At 38.4% G+C, this 23,613-nt stretch overlaps 1 protein-coding gene and 2 pseudogenes across 1 annotated transcript; 2 read left to right on the forward strand and 1 right to left on the reverse strand.

Annotated features, from left to right (window-relative positions):
- LOC131393602 (olfactory receptor 1N1-like) lies at positions 1 to 6,223 on the reverse strand (annotated as a pseudogene).
- A 7,376-nt stretch (positions 6,224 to 13,599) lies between these two features.
- LOC131393721 (olfactory receptor 1N2-like) lies at positions 13,600 to 15,622 on the forward strand (annotated as a pseudogene).
- Positions 15,623 to 18,738: 3,116 nt separating this feature from the next.
- On the forward strand, positions 18,739 to 19,698 carry LOC131393722 (olfactory receptor 1J4-like). Its single transcript, XM_058524763.1, has one exon. It carries the CDS (start codon positions 18,757 to 18,759, stop codon positions 19,696 to 19,698), a length of 942 nt encoding a protein of 313 aa, XP_058380746.1. The 5' UTR covers positions 18,739 to 18,756.
- Positions 19,699 to 23,613: the final 3,915 nt, after the last annotated feature.

The following is a 23,613-nucleotide window of genomic DNA, read 5'->3' on the forward strand; positions in this document are numbered from 1 at the left end:
CTAAGAGGAAAAAATTATCCTGCGACTGAGGAGCTTCTTAAGGGTCCCCTTCAAGTCCTGTTCCTTAAGCAATAGATAAAGGAGGTCAACATGGGAGTCTCCAATGTATCCATGGCAGTGGATTCAATGTCCTTCTCTTCAGAGGCAGCAGAGAGAGGGCACAGGTAGACACTGATGAGAGTCCCATAGAACACACAGACAACACAGAAGGGGAACAGCAGGTGGAAAAGGCCTTGCCTCCTCCACCAGGGATTCAGACCCTCAGGATGGCCAACACAATGTGGATACAGGAGATGACAATGCATATAAAGGGGATGATGAATACTGTGCCTCCTAATGCAAAAAATCATATTGCCCATATGGGTGTCAGAACATTACAACTTCAAGACAAGAGTTATGTCACATAAAAAGTGAGCTATTTCCCCAACAACACAGAAGGACAGCCAATCCATGAAGAGGGTGTGAGTCAGGGCAACAACGTGAGTGAGGACCCAGTACAATGCTAGTAGCAGGGAAAAGACTCAGGGACTCATGACTCTGAATTAGCAGAGAGGGCGGCAAATGGCCACATAGCGGTCATAGGCCATTACAGCTATGAAGAAGCTGTCCAGATCACCAAACATCTGAAAGAAATACATTTGTGTGAGTCAGCCAGCATAGTAGATGGTATGCTCCTGAGTCTGTGCATTTGCCAGCATCTTGGTAAATGCAGAGGATGTTAAACCCATGTCAACAAGAGACAGGTTGGCCAAAAAGAAGTACATGGGCATGTGGAGGTGTGGGTCAGAGCCAATGGACAGGATGATGAGCACGTTCCCAGTCAAGATGACAAGATACAAACACAGACAAATTCCAAAGAATAACTGTTGTTGCTCTGGTGACTCAGATATTCCTCAGAAGAAAATTTCAGAGATGCTGGATTGGTTTCCTATGACTCTAGCCTCTGGAAGCTAAAAAGCTCATTTAGAAGGCTAGATTTCAAAGAAAACCTGACAACTGGGAGAAGACATTTGCAAATCTTATATCTGATAAGAGGTTAATATCCAAAATATAAAAAGAAATCATAAAAGCCAACAACAACAAAAACAAACAACCCAAATAAGAAAAGAGTAGAGGATCTAAACAGACATTTTTTCCAAATAAGATATACAGATGGCCAGCAGGCACGTGAAAAGATGTTCAACATCACTAATTAGTAGGGAAACGCAAATCAAAACTATAATGAGATATCACCTCATGCCCAACAGAAAGGATATTATCAAAAAGACAGGAAAAAACAAGTGTTGGAGAGGATGTGGAGAAAAGGGAATCTTCATACACTGGTGGTGGGAATATAACCTGGTGCAGCCACTATGGAAAACACTATGGAGATTCCTCAAAAAATTAAGAAAAATCTCCCATATATCGAGTTATTCCACTTTTGGGTATTTATCCAAAGAACATGAAAACACTAACTTGAAAGGATATATGCATCCCTATGTTCATTGCAGCATTATTCACAGTAGCCAAGATTTGGAAACTACCTAAGTGCCCATCAACAGATGAATGGGTAAAGATGATGCAGTATAAGTATATACAATGGAGTACTATTCATCCACAAAAAAGATGAGGTCCTGCCATTTGCAATGACATGGGTGGACCTTAAGGGCATTATGCTAAGTGAAATAAACTAGACAGAGAAAGCCAAATATCATATAATTTTACTCATTTGTAGAAAATAAAAACAACAACAAACAAACACATAGACACAGAGAATAGATTGGTGGTTACCAGAGGGGAAGGTGAAAGGGGACCGGACAAAAAGCGGAAAAGGGTACATGCATATGGTGGTGGATGGCAATTAGACTTGGGGTGATGGACACAATGTAGGCTTACACAGAAATGGAAATATAATGATGTATACCTGAAATTTATATAATGATATAAACCAGTGTTACCTCAATAAAAATTAATTAGATAAAAAAAGAATGCTAGATTTCTTCTCAAACCTAAATGTGTGACTCCCAAATCTTCCAAATCCCAATTCTCCCTTTAAATTCATTTCATCCTGAATCCTGACTTCACCTTCAATCTGACTCTACTTCCTTCCTTTCTCTCTTTCTTAGGAATCTCAGTTTTTTCATTTCCTATCTCTTTCCCTCCAGTCAATCTTTTATACAGAGGATACTCTTTTCAGGAGGCTCTGGGCATGTTCATCTCCAGTATTCCCAAGCTTGGACAAGGTCTACAACCCCGAATCAGTTTCATCATTGCAGTCACATGGATACATGAGTAGACTGAGGTGAGCTAAATCTTACATTTTCTTGTGAGGTAGCCCCAAAATCCATACAAAATTTTCTTTTAAAAAATCCTCACTGTGCCATTTGCAATAACATGGATGGAACTGAGGGTATTATGTTAAGGGAAATAAGTCAGACAGATAAAGACAAATACCATATGATGTCACTTATATGTGGAAGATAAACATATACATAGATAAGGAGAACAGATTAGTGGTTACCAGAGGAGGAGGGGCTGGGGGAAGGGAGAAAGGGATAAAGGGGCACACATGTAAGATGACAGATAAAAACTAGCCTATTGGTGTTGAACACAATGCAGTCTATACAGAAATTGAAATATAATAAGGTACACCTGAAATTTACACAGTATTATAAGGCAATATGACCTCAATAAAAAAATTCCTCACAATACCTCATTTTAGAGTGAAGAGCATATGAAGGACTCAAGTCCATTCATTTCCTTATTGTTTCTTCTAAAATAGGAAATACGGAGTTCTGCATTTTTCCCTGTGTTTGAGTTTCTGTCATTGGCATCATCATCATCCTGTATTAACATTTACTAGCCACATCTTGTATGTCAGGCACTCTACTAAGCACTTCATACAGATTGTCTCCTTTAATCCTTAGACAACACTAGGAACCAGAGATTGCTATTCTTAGCATTGTATAGAGAAGAAAAGTGAGGCTAAGGATGCTTAAGTAATTTGCACAAGGACACACAGTCAGTAAATATTTGAGGTAGAATTCAAACCCATAACATTGGATGTTGGAGACTGCATCATCATCAAACAATACAGATAGAAAGTGATTTTCTATCACCACATTTATATTGAATCTCTCAATAGCCCTACTTTAATATCTTTAGTCTCTCTTTCCCTTCCTATCTTGTATACTTTTTTTTATAGGAGAACAATGAAGTTTAAGAACTAGTAGAACCTACAAGATCATCTGGTTCATAGGTCCCCAAACATTGATCTGTGGACCAATTTATCTTAATCAAGTGAGATGGTTGTCAAAAATACAGAATCCTCAGACCTACTGAGTTAAATTTTCTAGGATACAGTCTGGGTAGCTGTATTTAAAAACTAAAACTAAACCTTCCTCAGAAATTTCGATGCTCAATAGTAATTTAGGAAAAATCATTTAGTTCAACTCTTCCATTTGATTCACAGATAAATAAGATAAATGTCAGAAAAGTGAAGTGATTGAAAATCTCACACTATGTCTTAGAGGAAGATATGGTACAAATCCAGGGTATCCAGGTTCTCCAACTAGTACCTTTTCTGCTAAGTCAGCTATCTTTCCTTTTGTCATTTTTTAATCAATGTCTTGTAAATCCTATGTTCCTATTCCTGATTTCTATTCAAATTCCACACTTAAAGAAAAACTTTCCTCCAAATCAATAGAATATTTACTGAAGCATCATTCATATTTTTAAGTTAATACTTCAAACTTTAGCACGAGCCATATCTGAGAACTATTGTATATTTATCTACCCCTGAACCCCACACTAATTGCAGAACATATCTTAGAGATATAACTTTTTTTCTGAGAGATGAGAAAGTCACAAGCTAAGTTATTTTCTCCCCTACTCCATCTCTTGGTGAGGAAAACGAGGTCTCACAAAGATTAGACTCCTTTGGCTCTGACTGGGCACATTCTAATAACCATACCCTGGACGACAAGAGACTCTCTTAAGACTCAACTGATTGTATCTCTCTTCAAAGGGAGGGTAACACAGACTAGCAGACATCTCCATGCTTTCCTGTCATCCAGATCCCACCTTCAGGGTGTAAGTCTGTTCATTTCCATTGAGGCTTTCAGGGTACTGTAAGATATTTAAGGGCAGAGCTGCATCCCTTTTATTTTCTCTGTTGGCCTACAATGACTTGATCAGACTATTCCTATAGAGGCTCCCTCAGCATTTGGCCCCAACCAGTTAACATCATAAAATTCTCAAGATCTTCAAAAAAATGATTCAAAACTCTCCATTATAAGCCTTTTTTTTTAACCTTTTGTCCTTTTTTCTCTACGCAAGGGCCCTGCGCTAATATCTCTTGCTCTATATTTTGCTTCTTTCTTTCTCTAAAAGGGTTTCTCATCCTTTATCCTGTCATAACCTCAGAAAACTCTGTATATCCTAGAGACAACAGTGAGGTGCTTCCAGAACCTTGGGGCTACTTCTGCCTCTGTCGTCTCATTACCTGCCTCTGATTACCTCTGCTATTTCTTCATCTACTGTGTCTGCCAACAGGTGACAGCTGCCTTGGACATGACGGAGAGAGTACTCCAACTGCAGGACCTGCCAGCCTGCAACTCTTTGACTCACGCTTATCTTTTTACTCTTACAGTTGCTGAGAAGAGGACATTACAGATGTCCTTAATTTTGGAGGAAGAAGGGAAGAGCTCAGATTCTTCCTGACAACCTTTGTGATGAGATTAACTGAGATCAGGGTTCAGAGTCAAGAATAGTAAATACAAAAATTCTGTAACTATGTATGGTGATGGATGTTAACTAGACTTATTGTGGTGATCATTTCACAATATACACAAATATTGGATCATGTTGTACACCTGAAATTAATGTAATTAATTATACATCAATTAAAAAAAGGAATAATAAATACAGATGGCAAGTAATGAGAAGCAAGTGTCAGACTGTTAAACTGAGATTGTAAACAAGTTTAGAGGGGCAAAGGAAGAGAGAGAGAGAGAGAGACTAGGATTCCAGATGAGGAGCCCAAGTGTTCTACAACGGATTGCAAAGCCAAGCCAAGGCCAGATCTGAAGGGGAGGTTGGAGTATCGTAATTACGTTCATAGACCGGAACAGAGAAGAACAGAAAGAAAAGGACCTGTACTGAGTATTTAAGATGATCTAGGACACATGACACTCTGACCTCACTCAACCCATGTCTTCAGGAATTTTGAAGTATTTTGTATTTGTATTATGAAACCTGAGCTGAGACACGCAGAAACAGGGAGCTGCTGGCTCTCAGGCTAATACTGGGAGGAGGGTGAACAGGGCTCTACTTTGGGCATTTACAGACAGAGACTCATGGGACAGAGTTCCCTAGAGCCTTGTTAGTGCTAACACTCATAATCACCCAATTTCCCCTCTGTATCTCTCATAACAGACCAAATTAGCACAGTGATGGCTTCACTAAAAAAATTTGGAAGCTTTACTTCTTTCTCTATATTAAGTGTTAGCACTAGGGAGTCATGCTATTTGTATTGATTCGTAACCATACTCCATGGCAAAAATGCACTTTCTATGTAAATAAATCTCCTAGTTGCCCCCTTACAGCAAGATCCCTGTCCCTAAGCTCCTCTTTTAAAGAAATCTGGGAGCTGACATTATCCACGTCTACAAACTGTTTAGTGGAGTATGACGTATATTTCTTAAGTAACTCTCATGCTTCTAGTTTAAGACGTTATATTGAAGTCATGCATCTAATTTCACTCTTTCCTAAAACCCAAGTAAAAGTCAAGTGATTTTTCCTAAAGACATAAAACCCACAAGGACAGAGGAGATTAGAAAGCAAACAATAGTAACAAAATTTTGGAAGTGGAAAACCGTATGGATGAGGGGGTGGTGATCAAGACAGCCTTAACATTGACTGCAACTTGACTAAATCTTATATAGCTTCTTCCTGACTATGGACCCCTGACGTCCATTCCTTAGAGCTTTACTTTAGAAAACTTGCAACGCTACATTTATTCCCTGCCTCCTTGAGATGTAAATATTCTCCAAGGTTCTTGCCAGTTTCAAAACCTAGGAATGTCTCTCTCAAGGACCTGGAGCCATCCCTTTGAAACGTAATCATCAAGAAGCATAACTATCTCCCAGTCTCCATGGAAGAGTAGGAGTCTAAATTCAATAAATGCCAAATAGCAAACATAGATGGTCTTATTACAGTGACCAACCTTCTCCCGAACGTCCATCAGTACTTTTCTACTAGCTCAGCCCTGCGCTTAGTGGTCCTCCTGTCTTTTGTTTCAGTGGAGTTGAATTCAATCTCTCTCCCCTGTGGCAATAGTCCTGAATAAAGTCTTCCTTGCCCTTTTAACTCTGTGTGGTAAAACTTTACTTTGACCATGATAACTGAGTTAACAAGCATGGAAATGATCAATCCTATAGTGACGGTAGATAAAATAAAATAATAAATCTTGTCAACACCAAAGAATCCTCAAAAGACCCAGAAGCTGGAAGCCCTTGGAACCTTTGGATCTGGGAGTGAAAGGAAAATAAACTATTTCAGAAGAAGTTGGATCCCTAGATTCCCCTTTTCACTCCACACTACTGGAATTCTGCCCCTCTCCTATCACAGCAGAAGTTGGGAGGTTTACTTTCTAGAAAATGTTGAGACTGGGAGTTGCCACATCAAGCTCAGATTAGTGAATCATACAAAAATCAGGGAATGACATAACTATATATGCACATCAAATGCTGAAACTCACAGCCCTTTATCCAGAGTTTGCTGTGAGACCTCTATCTAGAATATAGAATATTGCAAGAATTTTCTTCAGAATCTGACTAGCCAAGCAGGAAAGAATTAAAGATACTGGCACTTGGGGGGGTAGGGCATGGTTTCCTTCCTCAAAAAAGGTTTCCCAGCCAGATCATCCTACAGAGAAACTCAACGTTGAAATCTGAATCTATAAGCACAGTGCTTCCAGTCAATTTCCAAAAATTTTATTGGGTTATGGCATATATCAGTAAAGCATATAAATATTAAGTGCACAGCTCAATGAATTTTCCGTATGTACACACTGATATAACCACTCCATAGATGAAGAATACAACATTTCCATCAGGCCAGTAGGCTCCCTGTTGTCCCCTCTGAGGCACCATCCTGACCATCATGTGATTCATATCACCACAAGGTTAGTTTTGCCTGTTTTTAAAATTCAAGTAAAAGGAATCATACAGTAGAACTCTTGTATCTGGCTTCTTTAGCTCAACATTACATCTGTCAGATTCAATCACACTGTTGCATATATGAGAAGTTTGATCTTTTTATTGTGGTATAATATTTAATTATACAAATGACCTATGCTTTATTCATTTTCCTGTTGATGGACATATGTATTGCTTCCAATTTTTGACTCTTATGAGTAAAGCTGATAGGAACATCCTCAAACATGCATTTTCTGGGCCATATGTACTTATTTCTCTCAGGTGTACCCAAAGAAGTGATATTTCTGGGTGACAGGGTAAGCAATATTTGGTTTTAGTATATGTAGAAAAAGTAATTTCCGAAATGTTTATACAAATTTACACTCCCACCCAAAGTAATAAAGAGTTCCAGTTGCTAAATAGTCTCAACAAATTAGTAGTGTCAATGTTTTTTCCCAACATTTTACTACAAACATTTTCAAAGATAGAGCAAAGTAGAAAGAATTTTACAGTGAATATCCTATACCAGCCACCTAGAGTTAATCTTTAACATTTTACTATACTTGCTTTAACACTCACCCATACATCCATAACTCCATCTTTTCTTAATCTTATTTTAAAATCAACCTATTGAAGTATAATTTACATGAAATTAAATGCACCCATTTTATATGCACCTTTAAAAGTGTTTCAACCAATTTATACACCTGTGGAAAACACTACCACATTCAAGATATAGAATATATTCATCATCGCAAAAAGTTCCCTTGTATCCACATCCTATCCAATCCCATCTCCTACTCCCATTCTCAAACAGCCAGCAACCTTAATTCTGTCATTACACATTATATTTGCCTTTTCCAGAGAGCCAAATAAATGGAATCTTACAGTGTGTATTCTTGTGTCTGGCTTTTGCTCAGCACAAAGTGTTTGTGATTCATCCATGTTGTGGTATACATCAATAATTTACGTTTTTGTTACTGAGCTGTGTTCTATTGTATTAATACACACAATTTGTTTATGCCTTGTACAGTTGATGGACATTTCAGCTGTAACTAGTTTTTGGCCGTTATACATAGAACAACTATGTATATCCATGTACAAATTTTTGGATGGACATATGGTTTATAAGATAAGTGAATGTTTAATTTTTTAAGAAACTTCTAAATAGTTTTCCAAAGTGATTGTATCATTTTCCATTCCCATCAGGACTGTATAAGAGTTCTAGTTTCTCTTATTCTCACCAGCACATGGTATTGCCAGTCTTTTTTATTTTAACATTTGGGAAGGAATATATTGATATTACATTATAGTTTTAATTTGCATTGCCCTGATGTTGAACATCTGGAACGTTGACCTTGAAACACAGCCACCATGTTGTGAGAGAGCCTAGACTACATGGAGTGTCCAGGCGTATGTGTACCAGCTGACAGTCCCAATTAGGGTCCCAACCAACACCCAACATCAACTACCAAACATGTGAGTGAACAAGCCTACAGATGGTCCAGTCCCAGCCTCCTAGTCACCAGGCTGACATTGCATAGAGCAGAGATGAGCTATCCAAACCAAGTCCTGCCCAAACTGAACATGAGCAAAATAAATGAGGTTGTTGTTTAAAGCCACTAAGTTTTGGGGTGGTTTGTTACACAGGGATAGAAAATTGGAACAAATTTGGGTTATCATAATTGTAATTTTCTTTTTGCCAACTTTCACTAGCTTCATAAGATGAATTGGAAACTGCTCCCTTTTTGTCTACTTTCTGCAGCATTGGTGTAAGATTAATTTCAACTTTTCTTTAAATGATTAAGAGAATTAAACAGTAAAACCATCTAAGCCAGGATTTTTATTTGTGTGTGGTAGTTGTTATTAATTTAATTTCATTAATAAATATAAGGATACTGTTTACCTCTGGAGTATTATTCAGAAAAACTGGGATGATGGAAATGTCCTGTATTTTTATCTGTATAGTGGCTACATGGATATATACATATGTAAACATTTGTTAATTTTTACAGACATTATTTGTGTTTTTACTCCTCTCAGTTTTTTTTTTAATGTAAAGACAATATGAAGCTATTATGAGCAACTATAAGCTAATGAATTTCATAATTTGAGTAAAATGGACAAGCGCTTCAAAAACAAAAAAATATTAAACCAGACAAAAGAGGAGAAAATCTGAGTATCTTCATATCTATTAAAGAAACAGAATCCATTATCAAATATTCCCCAAATGGGAATATCAAGTTACAGATGGTTTCACTGATGGATTCTTCCAAACATTTAAGGAAGAAATAACCATAGTCTTACACAAACTCTTCACCAGAATAGTAAAAGGGGAAACAGTTGGTAATTCTTTTTATGTGGCAAGCATAACCCTAATACCAAAATCTGAGAGTTACATAACAAGAAAGGAAAATTGAAGACCAATCTCTCAAGTTTCAAAATTCTAAAAAAAATTTAGAAAATTGAATCTAGGGATGCACAAAAAGCCTACTACACTGAGCCAAAGATCTTATTTCATGATGGAAGGTTAGTTCAACCTTTGAAAACCTATCAATGAAATCCATTACATTAACACAAAAAGGAGGATAATCATTTCAAAATTTCAATAGATGCAACAAAAGCATTTGATATACTTCAACACCCATTCGCAATAAAAATCTACAGGAACCTAGGAATACAAGGGAACATTCTTAATCTGATAAAGGATTTCTACAGAAAACATCATACTCAATGGTGAAATACTGAAACCCTTTTCCCTGGATTCAGAGTCAGGGAAATTTTCTGAAACCACGACTTCTATTGAGCATTTATGGTGGTCCCAAACAGTACAGTGAGACCAGAGAAAGAAATAAAAATATGTAAGTATTAGAAATGAAAAAATTAAACTCTCATTATTATAAGACAGCCTGCTTGTATACCTGAAAAGTTACTCCAAATCTATAGCTTATTGAATTAATAAAAGAATATAGCAAGGTCACTGGATACAAAGTCAGTATACAAAAACCAATCGTATTTCTGCATACCAGCCATGAACAAATGGAAAACCAAAATTTTAAACACACTATTTACATTAGAATAAAAAGTATAGATACCTAGGAATAAATTTAAGGTAAAGTGTAAGACCTCTTTACTAAAATTTACAAAATATTACTGAAATATTATTGAAATAAATTAAAGAAGGCATAAAGAGATATAACATACCCATAGATTGAAAAACTCAGTATTGTAAGGATGTAAGTTCTTCCCAAATTTCTCTATTAATGAAATCACATTCAAAGTTCCAGTACATTTGCGTGTGTGGGTGTGTGGAAATTGACAAGCTACTTTTAAAATTCATATTTTAAAATACCAAGGATATTTAAAATACAAATAACAAGGACAGTCAAGGCAACTTTGAAAGGCAATAAAAAACTTAGAGGACTTACAGAACCAGACATCAAGACTTATTATAAAACTATACTAATTGAAACAGTGTGGTATTGGGCAAGGACAGACAAATAGACCAATGGAACAGAATAGAGTCTAGAAATAGACTTACAGGTAAATGATCACCTGAATTATTAGAATTGTAATATTTGAGGATATCAGGGAAACAATGATCTTTTCAGCAAATCGTCTCAGTTAATTTGATATCCAAATAGAAAAAAGTGTAATTTGACTCTGACCTCATGTCATGTATAAAAATCAATTCCAAATGGATTCATATGTAAATAAAAGATAAAAAAATAAAATTGTAGATGAAAACATAGGAGAATATCTTCATAATCAAGAAGTATGCAAATATCTCTTAAACAGGACACAAACCGCATAATCATAAAGAACATATAAATGGAGTACATTAAAATTAAGAACTTCTATTTATCAAAGACATCAGTAAGAGAGTGAAAAGTCAACCTTCAGAGAAGGAGGAGATACTTGCCATGTATACGTGCCACAAAATACTTGATTACGATCAAGAAAGAGGAAGAAAACCCAATAGACTTGAAAAGATGTGTCATAAAACATAATAGCATATATTTTAATAACTATATGAAAATGTTTCAACTTTATTAGTCACCAGGACAATTTAAATTTAACCAACAATGTGTTACTACTACACACCTACCAGATTAGCTAAAATGAACAAAGGAGACTTACCAAGTGGGATAAGAACAACCAGAATTCTCAAATCCACTGTTGCCACCATATGGCAATCACTCTGAAAAACTAAAGCTGAACATTTGCAAAACCTAGGACCCCAAAATTCTGCTACTAGGCACAGAGTCAACCAAAATGTGTATGTATATTCGCCAAGAAGCATGTATACGAATGTTTATATCAACACTACAAATCTTCCTCAACTTATGATGGGATTACATCCTGATACAGCCATCGTAAGTAGGAAATATCTTAAGTTGAAAATGCATTTAATACACCTAACCTACCAAACATCATAGCTTAGCCTAGCCTACCTTAAACATGCTCAGAGCGCTTACAGTAGCCTACAGTTGGGCAAAATCATCTAACACAAAGCCTGTTTTATAACAAAGTGTTGAATATCTCATGTAATATTATTGAACGCTGTACCGAAAGTGAAAAAGCATGGCTGTATGGGTACAGAATGGTTGTAAGTGTATTGATTGTTTACCCTCATGATTGCTTGCTTGGCTGACTGGGAGCTGTGGCTTGCTGCTGCTGCCCAGCATCATGAGAGAGGATCGTACTGCATATCACTAGGCCAGGAAAAGATCACAGTTCAAAATTTAAGTTCAGTTTCTTGAATGCGTATTGCTTTCACCATTGTAAAGTTGAAAAATTGTTAAGTAGAGGACCATCTGTATTTGTAAAATACCCAGCTTGAAATCATCTAAATGGCTATCAACAGTAGAATAGATGAAGTGTGGTATATCTATCTGTGGAATATTAGCAGCAACAATGAAACATGGCTATATGCTTCCTGTTGCCTCCCTGTCCTATCCTCCCCCGCAGAGGACTTGGAGTGTCTACTGCAGTTATCCTACGTGTGTATCACCATCATGTTGGCCATGTGTGTGGATGGGGTAAGGGGATAACTTATCTCTCACCTTCCCAGGTCTTCAGAAGAATAACACACAGGGAAGTGCATCTGAAGAAATGCATTTTCACCTGGACCTTATTTAGATGACAAGATCTTGGACTTGACTTGATGTTGCAATGGGATGAGATTCTGAGGCTCTTGGGAAGTATGAGTCTATTTTGAATGCGGGAAGAATGTAAATAATTTGTGGCAAGAGTGCAGGCGTGGTAAATTAAAGAGTGACAAAAATTCTTTACTCTTCTTCCTATGGAGACATGGAGATTAACTTCCTTCCCTTAGTCACTGGCCTGGCCTTAATGACTTGTTTGACCTGTAGAAGGCAGTGAAATAGTTTCATATCGTGAAAACATACAGGAGATGTAACATTTTTAGCAGCTGCTATGTATCAGACATTGTGGCTGGTGTACTCTATATAGGCTGCCCCATTTAATTGAGAGTATAAGACTTGAGGGTGTTGCTTCATATTAGGATTACTCTGTTTAGGGAAATCTCCAGAGGTATGGTCACATTATAATTTATGATTCTGACAGCTCCCTCAATCTAGTATTAACTAGGGCATGGAACAACCTCCAAATTATCCACTACGTAGGTAGGAGTTCCCAGGAGGCCTGTTGGTCAGGCTGAAGTGCTGCATCCCAGCAAGAGGCTTCAGAATCACACTCCTGAGACCCACATATGAGAGCTTAACCCCTGGGATGAGAAAAAGATGCCTTTGCTTTCCCCAGGACCCAGGCAGAGCTGGATGCACAATGACACTGAGGTTGGCTCTAATGAGCACTTTGGGGGATGTCATTCTAGGAACCTTTAAAACCCTAAGAAAGACACCTGTCTTCCCAGGCCAAGGGAAGCTGAAAACGAGTCACACACTCCAGGTATTCCTAGTGAACACTGGACTCAATAGACCCCAGCTTTACTGACTGGATCTGAAATGTCCCAGGGAGTTCCTCATTGTGAATTTTCCACCCAGAGGAGAAAATCAGAGTATTTGAAGATGTCTGAAATTGATCCATACTCTGACAGGTGAGAATCTGGAGGGGGTAGAACACACACACACACACACACACACACACACACACACACATACACACACACAGGTGCGCATACAAACACACAACTGCCTTCCCAGCCCAATCACTAGGCAAAATTTCTAGGGTGATCTGAGTCTCTGCCTAAGTTCAGAAGCCTCTCTATGAACCAAAGAACAAACAGAAGATCAAACGTTCACAAAAGCTTTTAAGATCAAGGCCAACATGAAATGGCTTCTAACACCAGCTTGATCTGAATCATGGGAGAGCAGAAAAGAGTAGCTATTTTCAAGCCCAGAGAGTGAGAGCCTGATTTCTTTCACCTTTCCTCCATCTGATGAAGAGGAAACATCAGAGAGATACAGGAGAATTGCAGGGGTGAAAGCATAGGTTTTGGAGTCAGACATACCTGCATTGGAATCTCATTTACTAGCTATCTGATCTTGAGTACATCAAATATCTTTGACACTCAGTTTCACCATTTGTAAAACTGTGGAGGATACTAATACCTACTTCATAGTCTTGTGGAGAATAAAACAATACCATCTTGGTGTCTGGCACTTAACAAACCTCTACAAATAGGTATTAATCCTGATGTCCAAGAGGCGAGGGGGACTGAAATACCAGTTCCCACAGTGAATACAGGTGCAAAGTATCAAGAGGAGAGTGGACAAGGATAAAGGAGACAGAATGATGGAGGGATAGGCATGGGCCTCTGTCCTGTTCGTGGAGGGGAGGACCTAACAGTAGGTGGAGAGAATGGGACATCACAGACACTCACTGCCCTCAGTCTACACGTCTTATGCCCCCAGTGAGGGAAGAGTACATGGACTGGGGCTGAATGTGTGAGGTCAAGTTCTAGGATTGAGGAGGCAAGTAGAGAAAAAGCTATCTTCTCCTTCAAAGTCATTTTCAGACCCCACACAGAAGGCTATCGTGTGTGTGTGTGTGTGTGTGTGTGTGTGTGTGTGTGTGTGTTGCGGGAGGGGCGGTGATGGAGATCATGCATCTCCTTTCCAATTGGTAAGCATCAAAGACTTTTCCAATCCTGCCTTCAAGGATATGCTCAATTCTCATCCTCCAATAGCCTACACTGACTGTGACGTCTCTGGTCAAACTCATCTCTTTTCTTTGGAAACTATTAAAGCACAGAAAACACAATTTCTATTTGAATGGATATTATCAGGACTGTTCTCTATAGGTCCCATGGGTATTGTCTTTCTTTCCCAATGAGATCCAGAGATTCTCATTGGCATGGTCTATTTATTCTCCATTTCTTTGTTGTTGTTGTTGTTGTTTTTCCAGCCTATTTCTAGCTATACTGACACATATCTGTGAATTGACTTAATAATTAAATACTTACACATGGAAGGGTTTTATCTGCATGGATAATGAGAATCACAAGGATGGGAAAACTAAGCAGAGTGAGCCAAACTGCTGTTTCAGACTTCCTCCTTCTAGGACTCTCTGAGCCGCCAGAGGAGCAGCCTCTCCTATTTGGCATCTTCCTGGGCATGTACCTGGTCACCATGATGGGGAACCTGCTCATCATCCTGGCCATCAGCTCTGACCCACACCTCCACACTCCTATGTACTTTTTTCTGGCTGACCTATCATTAACAGATTCCTGTTTCACTTCTGCCTCAATCCCCAAAATGGTGGCCAACATTCATACCCAGAGTCAGATCATCTCATATGCTGGGTGCCTTGCATAGCTGTATTTCCTCCTTATGTTTGGTGGCCTTGACAACTGCCTTCTAGCAGTGATGGTATATGACCTTTGTGCGGCCACCCACCAGTGACTCCATTACAGCACAACTATGAATCCCCAACTCTGTGCACTAATTCTAGGCATGTGCTGGGTGGTAACCAAGTTTTGTGCCCTGAGGCACACACTGTTGCTGATCCATGTGGCCTTCTGTGCTCACAAGGCCATCCCCCACTTATACTGTGATCCCAGTGTTCCACTGAATCTTGCCTATTCAGATACCCATGTTAACAAACTGATGATCATCACCATGGGCCTGATGTTCCTCATTGTTCCACTCATGTTGATTGTCCTCTCCTATATCTGCATTTCATGGGCTATGTTTGGCATCTTATCTCTTGGAGGGCTGTGGAAGGCCTTTTCCACCTATGGTTTTCACTTCACCATGGTCCTGCTCCTCTGTGGGTCTCTTATGGGTGTGTATATATTTCCACCATTAACTCACTCTGCAGAGCTGGAAAGTAGGGCTTCCATTCTCTATATGGTGATTATTCCCACGCTAAACCCATTTATCTATAGCTTGAGGAACAGAGACATGACGGAGGCTTTGGGTAAACTATTTGGCTTTGGGAAAACATTCTTCTTACCATGACGGTGATGCCTGATCCTGGTATCTTGATCAGCCTCTGCTCTCCACCATTTCAATGATTCTACCACTCGCAGACTCATTTTAAGAGAATGTTATCAGGTAACTCTAAGTAAGAAAAAGTGTATTTCCACTCCTTTACTTGTCTGTGGATTGAGATGTTCTGCCTCAGGCTCTCTCCTGATCCCAGTGAAGCAACCATTACTAAAAGCAGGATGCCATTCCTCCCTCCTCATCTCTAAAACCAGAATATTAGCCAGAGTGAACTAAGGTGTATGATGTATGCTCTGGAGCCAAGTAATTCTGCCCTTGGGGGCCATGGGACAAGGTGAAGGGATGAGAATACAAACAGTTATTGAGCATCTACTATGTTCCTCATTGTTATTTACATCAGTTCTTTGAGGTAAAATTGTGAAAACTATGACTCAGAATGCTAAATAACTTCCCCAAACCTGGTACATTTGATTCTGATGCTCATTGGTCTTTCCGCTATACCACATTGTGGAGATCATGAAAAATATAGAATGATTATAATGGGAGATAAAGAATTAAATTAATATATATCTTCTGGTATTTCCTTAACATTTTCTTTATTTTGAAAGTTTTCCTTTGTGTTATTGTAATGGATAGGTAAAACAGAGCCAATATTTATGTGTGCCTACCATGTGCCAATTTTATACTAAGTACACAATTCATTCTCTGAGTTCTTTCATAAAATATTCCCTAAAACACAAAATGATAAATCAAGTGTTCTGGAAATTTAAGGGCAACAATTTGATGAAAAGTATTCTGGTGGAAATGGTTGTTCTACCTGTTTCAAAATACGTAGATATATTTAGGACCAGGAAATGAAATTTGGGGATTGGCACAAAAAATATTCCAATGATTAGAAAGTCATCCCAGGGAGATAAGGATGCAGCTATGTACAGCTCTCTGAGGTCTCAAGATCAAGTTCATCCTGGACTAAGTTTTTAAAAAAGAAGGGTTTGACTTTTGGATGTATTGTACAATAGATCTTGTTTTTGTTTTTGTTTTTGTGTGGTGTGTGTGTGTGTGTGTGTGTGTGTGTGTGTGTGCGTGTTTGTGAGGAGGAATAGCCCTGAGCTAACATCTGGTGCCAATCCTCCCCTTTTTTCTTGAGAAAGATTGGCCCTGAGCTAACATTCATGCCCATCTTCCTCTACTTTATATGGGACGCCGCCACAGCATGGCTTGATGAGGAATGCGTCCGTGTGCGCCTGGGATCCAAACCTGCGAACCCCGGGCGACCGAGGCGGAGCACGCACACTTCACCACCTGCACAACCGGGCCGGCCCCTAGGTCTTGTTTTTAAAGGAAGAGGATTTTAAAGTAAGAAGATTGCATCTGTATGCACTTCCCTTTGGCCAGCCTCCTTTCTACCCTCTGTCCCTTCTCCTTGTAGAAGAGGTTGGGAATAATGAGACAACTGGGGAAACCAGACTAGACCATCCTGGCCTTGAATTAGGTTACTTGGCCCTGACCACAGCAATCTACTACTGCAGTTTCTAGTACCAAACAAACATCAGAAAAAGCAAGTTCTGTGTTTTGTCAGTAAGACTCTCATTTTTCTGAACTAGCTTGCTACTTCTACTACTCCCAACCCTGGCCTCCAGTCTCCTAGATACATCATGCTCTTTACTGTCTATTCAGTCTGCTCTCTGCCCCGTATCAACAGACTATCCTAGTGATCCCAGTCAAAATACCCATTCCTGGAGCACTCAGCTAAATATGATAATATCCCTTAAAAGACATGCACTCTACTTGTGAATAACCTTCATTCTTCCACATTACCATTTGCATTTTCAAAGGTGAACTTTTTAAACAAAGTGAATCTCAAAGATAGGATATTTCTGGTGAAATTTCTGAGTCCAGAAAAATTAGACACAGAAATACAGCTGAATACAGTATGATTTTACCTCCTCCATTTCTCATTTTCTCATGTTCTCAACCACCCCTGCCCCTTAGAAGACTCAGAAAATGAAGGGGATATAATTTAGGCAGAAGGAATGAGTTGGAAATGAGAAGATATAAATTCTAAATGAGGAATCCCTAAATAAAAATCACTTTACATTTTTCCCAGATTATATGTGCTTTATTTAACCTTTTTAAAATGTATAATAAAACTTTAATATGTATTCATTAGGAAAAGTATTTATTTTATTAATGAAAATCTAGATATTTATGTCATATCTAAGAATCCCCCTAAACTCCGTGGTATATAAATAGCTAACTACAACTAACAAAATTCTGAGACTGGAAATAGTTCTTTCATTGTGCAGAATAATAATGTAAAGACTTTTGGAAATAATACTGCCCCAAATTTATATTTTACTACACTGTTAGATATTATGATTGATGTGTAGAGATGTATATGTATAAGTAATTGATGCATAGAGATGTATAGAGATAGGTGAGGGAGTTACTCTCAAATGTTACTGGTAGTGGGAATATAAATTGGCGTAGACTTCAAGGAAATAAGTTGATAATATACATCATGAGCACTAAAAATATTTGTACCCTATAACGTACTGTTTAACTTCCAGGCATTGAATCAAGGAAATTGTAAAAAATATTGTCAAGAATTTATGTATAATGATATTACTCATAAGGGAAACCAAAACTACCCAAATTTTAGTCATTGGGGCTTGGTCAATTAAACTATGCTATATTGATATGATGGACTATTGTGTGGGCTTTCCAATTATTTGATGACATGTTTTTAGCACAGAATGATCTTCACAGGAAATTCATTGTTACTGAATTTATTGTGAATTCATTATTCACTATTCATAATACTCGGCTAGAAAAACTTAAATAAAATGCCCAAAAATATTAAGAGTGGCCATCCTGAGATGACGGAAATGTGCATGAATTGCACAGATGCAAGAATTCCATTTTGTCAGTGAACTAAGAAAAGCTGGCTCTCATTAACATTCCCTCATCGACAATTTTTCTAATTCCCTGATGTACCAACATATAAGGCACATATGAGAAACAACTTAAGTTTCCCACTTTTCGAAATAAAACATACGTATTTTTCATATGACTGCTAAACATGATTACTTCAGAGTCTTTAATACTCTCAACCATTCTTCATTCCCAGCAGAGAAAAAAGTAGCATGAGAGGGAAGAACCAGAGCAGCGTGTCCCAGTTCCTCCTCCTGGGGCTCCCCACCCAGCCAGAGCATCAGGGCATGTTCTTTGCCCTGTTCCTGGGCATGTACCTGACCACCGTGCTGGGGAACCTGCTCATCATCTTGCTCATCAGACTGGACTCTCGCCTCCACACCCCCATGTACTTCTTCCTCAGCCACTTGGCATTCTCTGATGTCTCTTTCTCATCTGTCACTGTCCCAAAGATGCTCATGAACATGCAGACTCAGCACTTACTCATCTCCTATGTGGGGTGCATTTCCCAGGTGTATTTTTTCATACTTTTTGTTTGTCTTGACAATTTCCTTCTTGCAGTGATGGCATACGACAGGTATGTGGCTATATGTCACCCACTCCACTATACCACCATCATGAGGAAGGAGCTATGCATCTTATTGGTGGCTGGATCCTGGTTCTTCTCTTGTGCCCATGCCCTGTTGCATACTCTCCTTCTGTCCTGCCTCTCCTTCTGTGCTGACAATGCCATCCCCCATTTCTTCTGTGATCTCACAGCCCTCTTGAAGTTGACCTGCTCAGACACCTCCTTCAATGAGCTAGTTATCTTCACTGAGGGGGGAGTGTTTGCCTTCCTGACATTGAGTGCTATTTTGGGCTCTTATATCCGCATTGGAGTCACCATCCTGAGGGTCCCCTCCATCAAGAGGATCTGCAAAGCCTTGTCCACCTGTGGCTCCCACATCTTTGTGGTGTTTTTGTACTATGGGACTCTTGCAATGATTTACTTCTTTCCTTCATCAAATAACTCCAAAGTCAAAGACATAATTGCTTCAGTTATGCATACAGTGGTGACACCCATGTTAAACCCCTTTATCTATAGCCTGAGGAACAGAGACATGAAATTGGCCTTGGGAATACTTTACAAGAGGGGGATTATTTTTGCCAAGTAACAGTGACCCACTCATATTCTTAATCTTCCTAGTGATTCTTCCAGAGATATCTCCTTGAAAAAATGTGTAAGTGATTGTGGTAGATTTAAAAAATGGCCATGATACTTTGCATCCCCTGCTTGAAAGTGTGGAGTTTATGTCCCCACTCATTGAGTCTGGGCCGAATATGTGACTTACTTTGACAACTAGATTCAGTGAAAGTGATGTTGTGAGAGTTCCAAGCCTAGGTAGACTATGTTTCTGCTGCTCTTGCTAGCAACCTAGCTTGAGAGTTCCAAGCTAGGCTGCATGAGCATGGGGGCCACATGGAGGAGAACCAAGATGCTCCAACTAATAAACAACCAGGTCCCAGATGAGCTGGTAGGTGATTACAGAGGCCTGAGTGAGCCTATATTGAGATCAGTAGAACCTAGCCCAGACCAGAAGCAACATCCAACTGAGCACAGTTGCAGCCCAAATAGCCAACAATAGAATTGACATATAAACAAGTAATTGTTGTTTAAGCCACTAAGTTTTGGGATGGTTTGTTATGCAGTAAAAGCTAACTGATACAGTGACTGCTCTTGTCCCTGGTACCCTCCAAACTTTCCTTGATTTCCATGGTCCCTCCACCTTTTTGGTTCCCTGCTTGGACTGTATTCCCTGCCTATTTTGCTAGAACTCATCGACTTTAAAACCTCTGAGTTATGATCTCCACAACTTATTGCCTTACTTTAGGTATATGTCTTGTCCTCACTCTTCTCTCATAACCCCTGGTATCTGGAATTGACAGCAACTCTCATTTTTGTCAAGTCAACATCTTATGGTATAGCCTTATCTAACTGAAGAGATATGAATGACTTGCTGTGATATCAAAATACATAAACTTTCTCTTTCTGAAGGAAGATATTACATATTACATGCTTCATCCTTAAAAAGAGAAACAATCTTAGACTACAATTAGAAGATTGAATAATATTGCATTTTATATTTTATGTCTTCTTACTCCTTCATTTACTGATACCAAGTTGAAAAAATAAGAATTCTCAAATGTGATGTGATATACTACTTGTCTTTAGAATAAAATTCACATGTGGACCCTTACAGTTGAGTTAGTATCAAGGTTTGTGCACTGTTGTTTTAGATAAATAAAAAGTCATAAAAATGGCTAATATGAAATTTAATAATAATTCATAGTGTGTATCTGTATATGTAAATGAGATAGCAATAAAATCTTTGGTTTCTTTGTCCTTTTGTTATCATTTTTCAAAGTTACAAAAAGGAAGTGTTGCTTCAACTGTTTAAAGTATTGAATTTGAAAATGTTTTGTCTTTAATGTAGTTGCTAGTTATATATTGTGTGTGATCGTTTTCCAAAATATAAACATATTGCAGAATTTTGGCTTTATTATCCTCACATTTGTTTTTGCCTCTCACAAAAATCCAACAGAGGAGCACGGGGTATTGAATCTCATTTCCAAATTTCCTAAACCAATGCAGGATGTATTTTTTTCCTAAATGAGACTTTCTTTGTGAGGATAGCCTACCTATGTCTGCTTAATTCTGTTATGAAAATGAGTTATCTTTTGCTTCACGAGCAGCAAGAACTGATTTGCAGATAAGACAAAGCTACATGTATATATAAGTAATTCATTCTTTTGTCAAGTATTTATATTGTGTCTACTCTGTTTATGGAACTTTCTAGAAATGAACAAATCAGACAAAATATTTTTCTGTTGTAGAGCTTACATTGTAGTCGGGATAGGATGAAAATAAACACACTATGTAAGTAAGTTTCATGGTGTTTAAGTGCTATGAAAAGAAACAGTGTGAAAAATTAGGAATGTGGAGGATAGGTTGCCATTTTAAGTAGTGTGATGAGCACTAGTCTCACCAAGAAGGTGATATTTGAACAAAGAATTGAAGGCAGCAAGGAACAGAGCCATGGGGTTATTTGCAGGAAAAACATTTCAGGGAGACCAAACAGCAACAGCAAAGCTCTGAAATGTGACAGTGCCAGTTATGTTCCAGGAACAAAGAGGAGACTACAGTGACTGAAGGGAGGTGAGCATGTAGAATTGCAATAGGAGATCGTTTTAGAGCTAACAAGGGTAGTGGATCCTTTAAGCTTTGTAATTCAATTTTTACTGTGAGTTATTTGTGTAGCCCATAGAAGCTTTTTAGCAGAGGAGTAACATGATTCAGCTTTATAAGGGATTACCCTGGCTGTTGTGTTGAGAATCGACTGAAAGATTAGGGGGCTGAGTGGAAACAAGGAGACCGTCTAGGAGCTATTGCCAATAGTGCAGTTGAGAAATGATGGTCAGGCTAGGATGGTTGCAGAGGAAGTAGTAAAAATTTGTTGAATACTGTATTTAGCTGTAAGTTATAACCAATAAGAATTGATGACAAATTGAGAGGAGTGAGAGAGACAGATAGGAGTCAAGGATTCCTACATTTTGGTTTGAACAACGTGGAGTTGTCATTAACTACAGTGGTAATGAAACAATATATGTGTGAGCAGCTGAAGTTCATGAGTCTGTAAACAATAAAAATAAAATTACCAATGTTTACCGAGGGCTTACAAAATACCAGACAATGTTCTAAGTATATTATGCATTTTAACTCCTTGAATCAACTACTTTAAGAGAGAGGTTCAACTGTCACTTACCCTGAGCAATTCTAGTCGGAGAAATGGTGCAGTCGCGGCTTATCTAAATCAGAAATGCCAATGAAAAAACACTGGGAAAATACACAAAGACATTCTCCACAGATGAATTTTTTGGAGGTCTCAGATATTCCAGAATTTTCCTTAATGACCCAGTTGCCCTGTCCTAGGCACTGTCCAGTCTGGCCACTTTGGTGCTTTCTGGTCAATCAGCTGAGCCAGACTTTCTCTAGTATCCCTTCCCCCTCCATCTGTATGCATCCTGTTTTTGCCCTTTCAATGATAGTCTACTATTTGCTGTTTCTTGTATATTTTAGCCAATTTCTAGAAAACTTTCAAACTAAAGTAAGTGCATCTGAGTTATTCTTTGCTATCATTTTATGGAAGAGGAAACATTTGATCTTATAGCTATAACTATAAGCCCCAAGGATACTAATTGTAATCCTAAAACTGATAATCATTCCCTTTTATATTCTATATAAGAACATTTTTAGCCCATAGTTATCTATATGATTTAAGTGGACCCTAAGGTAGTAAAAATTAGCTTCTGTCACTAGGAAGTCCCAGATCCCCAAGGGAAAGAAAAGGATTCCCAGAATAGAAAGGAACATGAGACTTATGTTCCTCAACAATATTTCCTCATAGAGCTATGCAGAAACTGTTCCCAATTTACTAAAGTACATCCAAGGTGTTTTTCCTCCACCATCAGAACAATCAAGTTCAGACAGTTGGTACCTACTAGTTACCATAGCAATACATTTGTAGCTCCTCAACGTATAGCCCGAAACCATTCCTATGTAATCAAACGACGTTCTTGTAATTACGACTTCAAAATATGAATGGATCTTTGGAGATATTCATCCCTTCTCTCCAAGTGTTCAAAATAAACCTTTAGGCATTCGTATTTGATTAATAGTAACATAGCAGGTGGGCACATACTAGTAGGACACCAAGACACTAGTTCTGGACATTGTATGGAGCAATGTGCGAAATTCACAAGTGTAGGAACCAAGGTGTGGAAGTAGGATTGGGCCCTACTATCACTCTTGTGGCCATTTTATATGAGATACAAAAATACAAACACTTTTTGCTCACTTCTATGGGTCTTTTTTTTTTTTTTGAGACTTTATTTTTTAGAGCAGTGTAAGGTTCACAGCAAAATTGAGAGGAAGGGACCGAGTTTTCCCGCATGCTCCCTGCCTGCGTGCATGGATAGTCTCTCCTATTGTCAACATCACTCACAAGAGTGGTCAATTTGTTACAGTTGAT

This window comes from Diceros bicornis, chromosome 28 (assembly GCF_020826845.1).
Source record: "Diceros bicornis minor isolate mBicDic1 chromosome 28, mDicBic1.mat.cur, whole genome shotgun sequence".
NCBI lineage: Eukaryota > Metazoa > Chordata > Mammalia > Perissodactyla > Rhinocerotidae > Diceros > Diceros bicornis.

What these genes read in the sequence shown, in the direction of transcription:
- LOC131393722 (XM_058524763.1), top strand. Translation starts at nt 18,757, where the DNA reads ATGAGAGGGAAGAACCAGAGCAGCGTGTCCCAGTTCCTCCTCCTGGGG.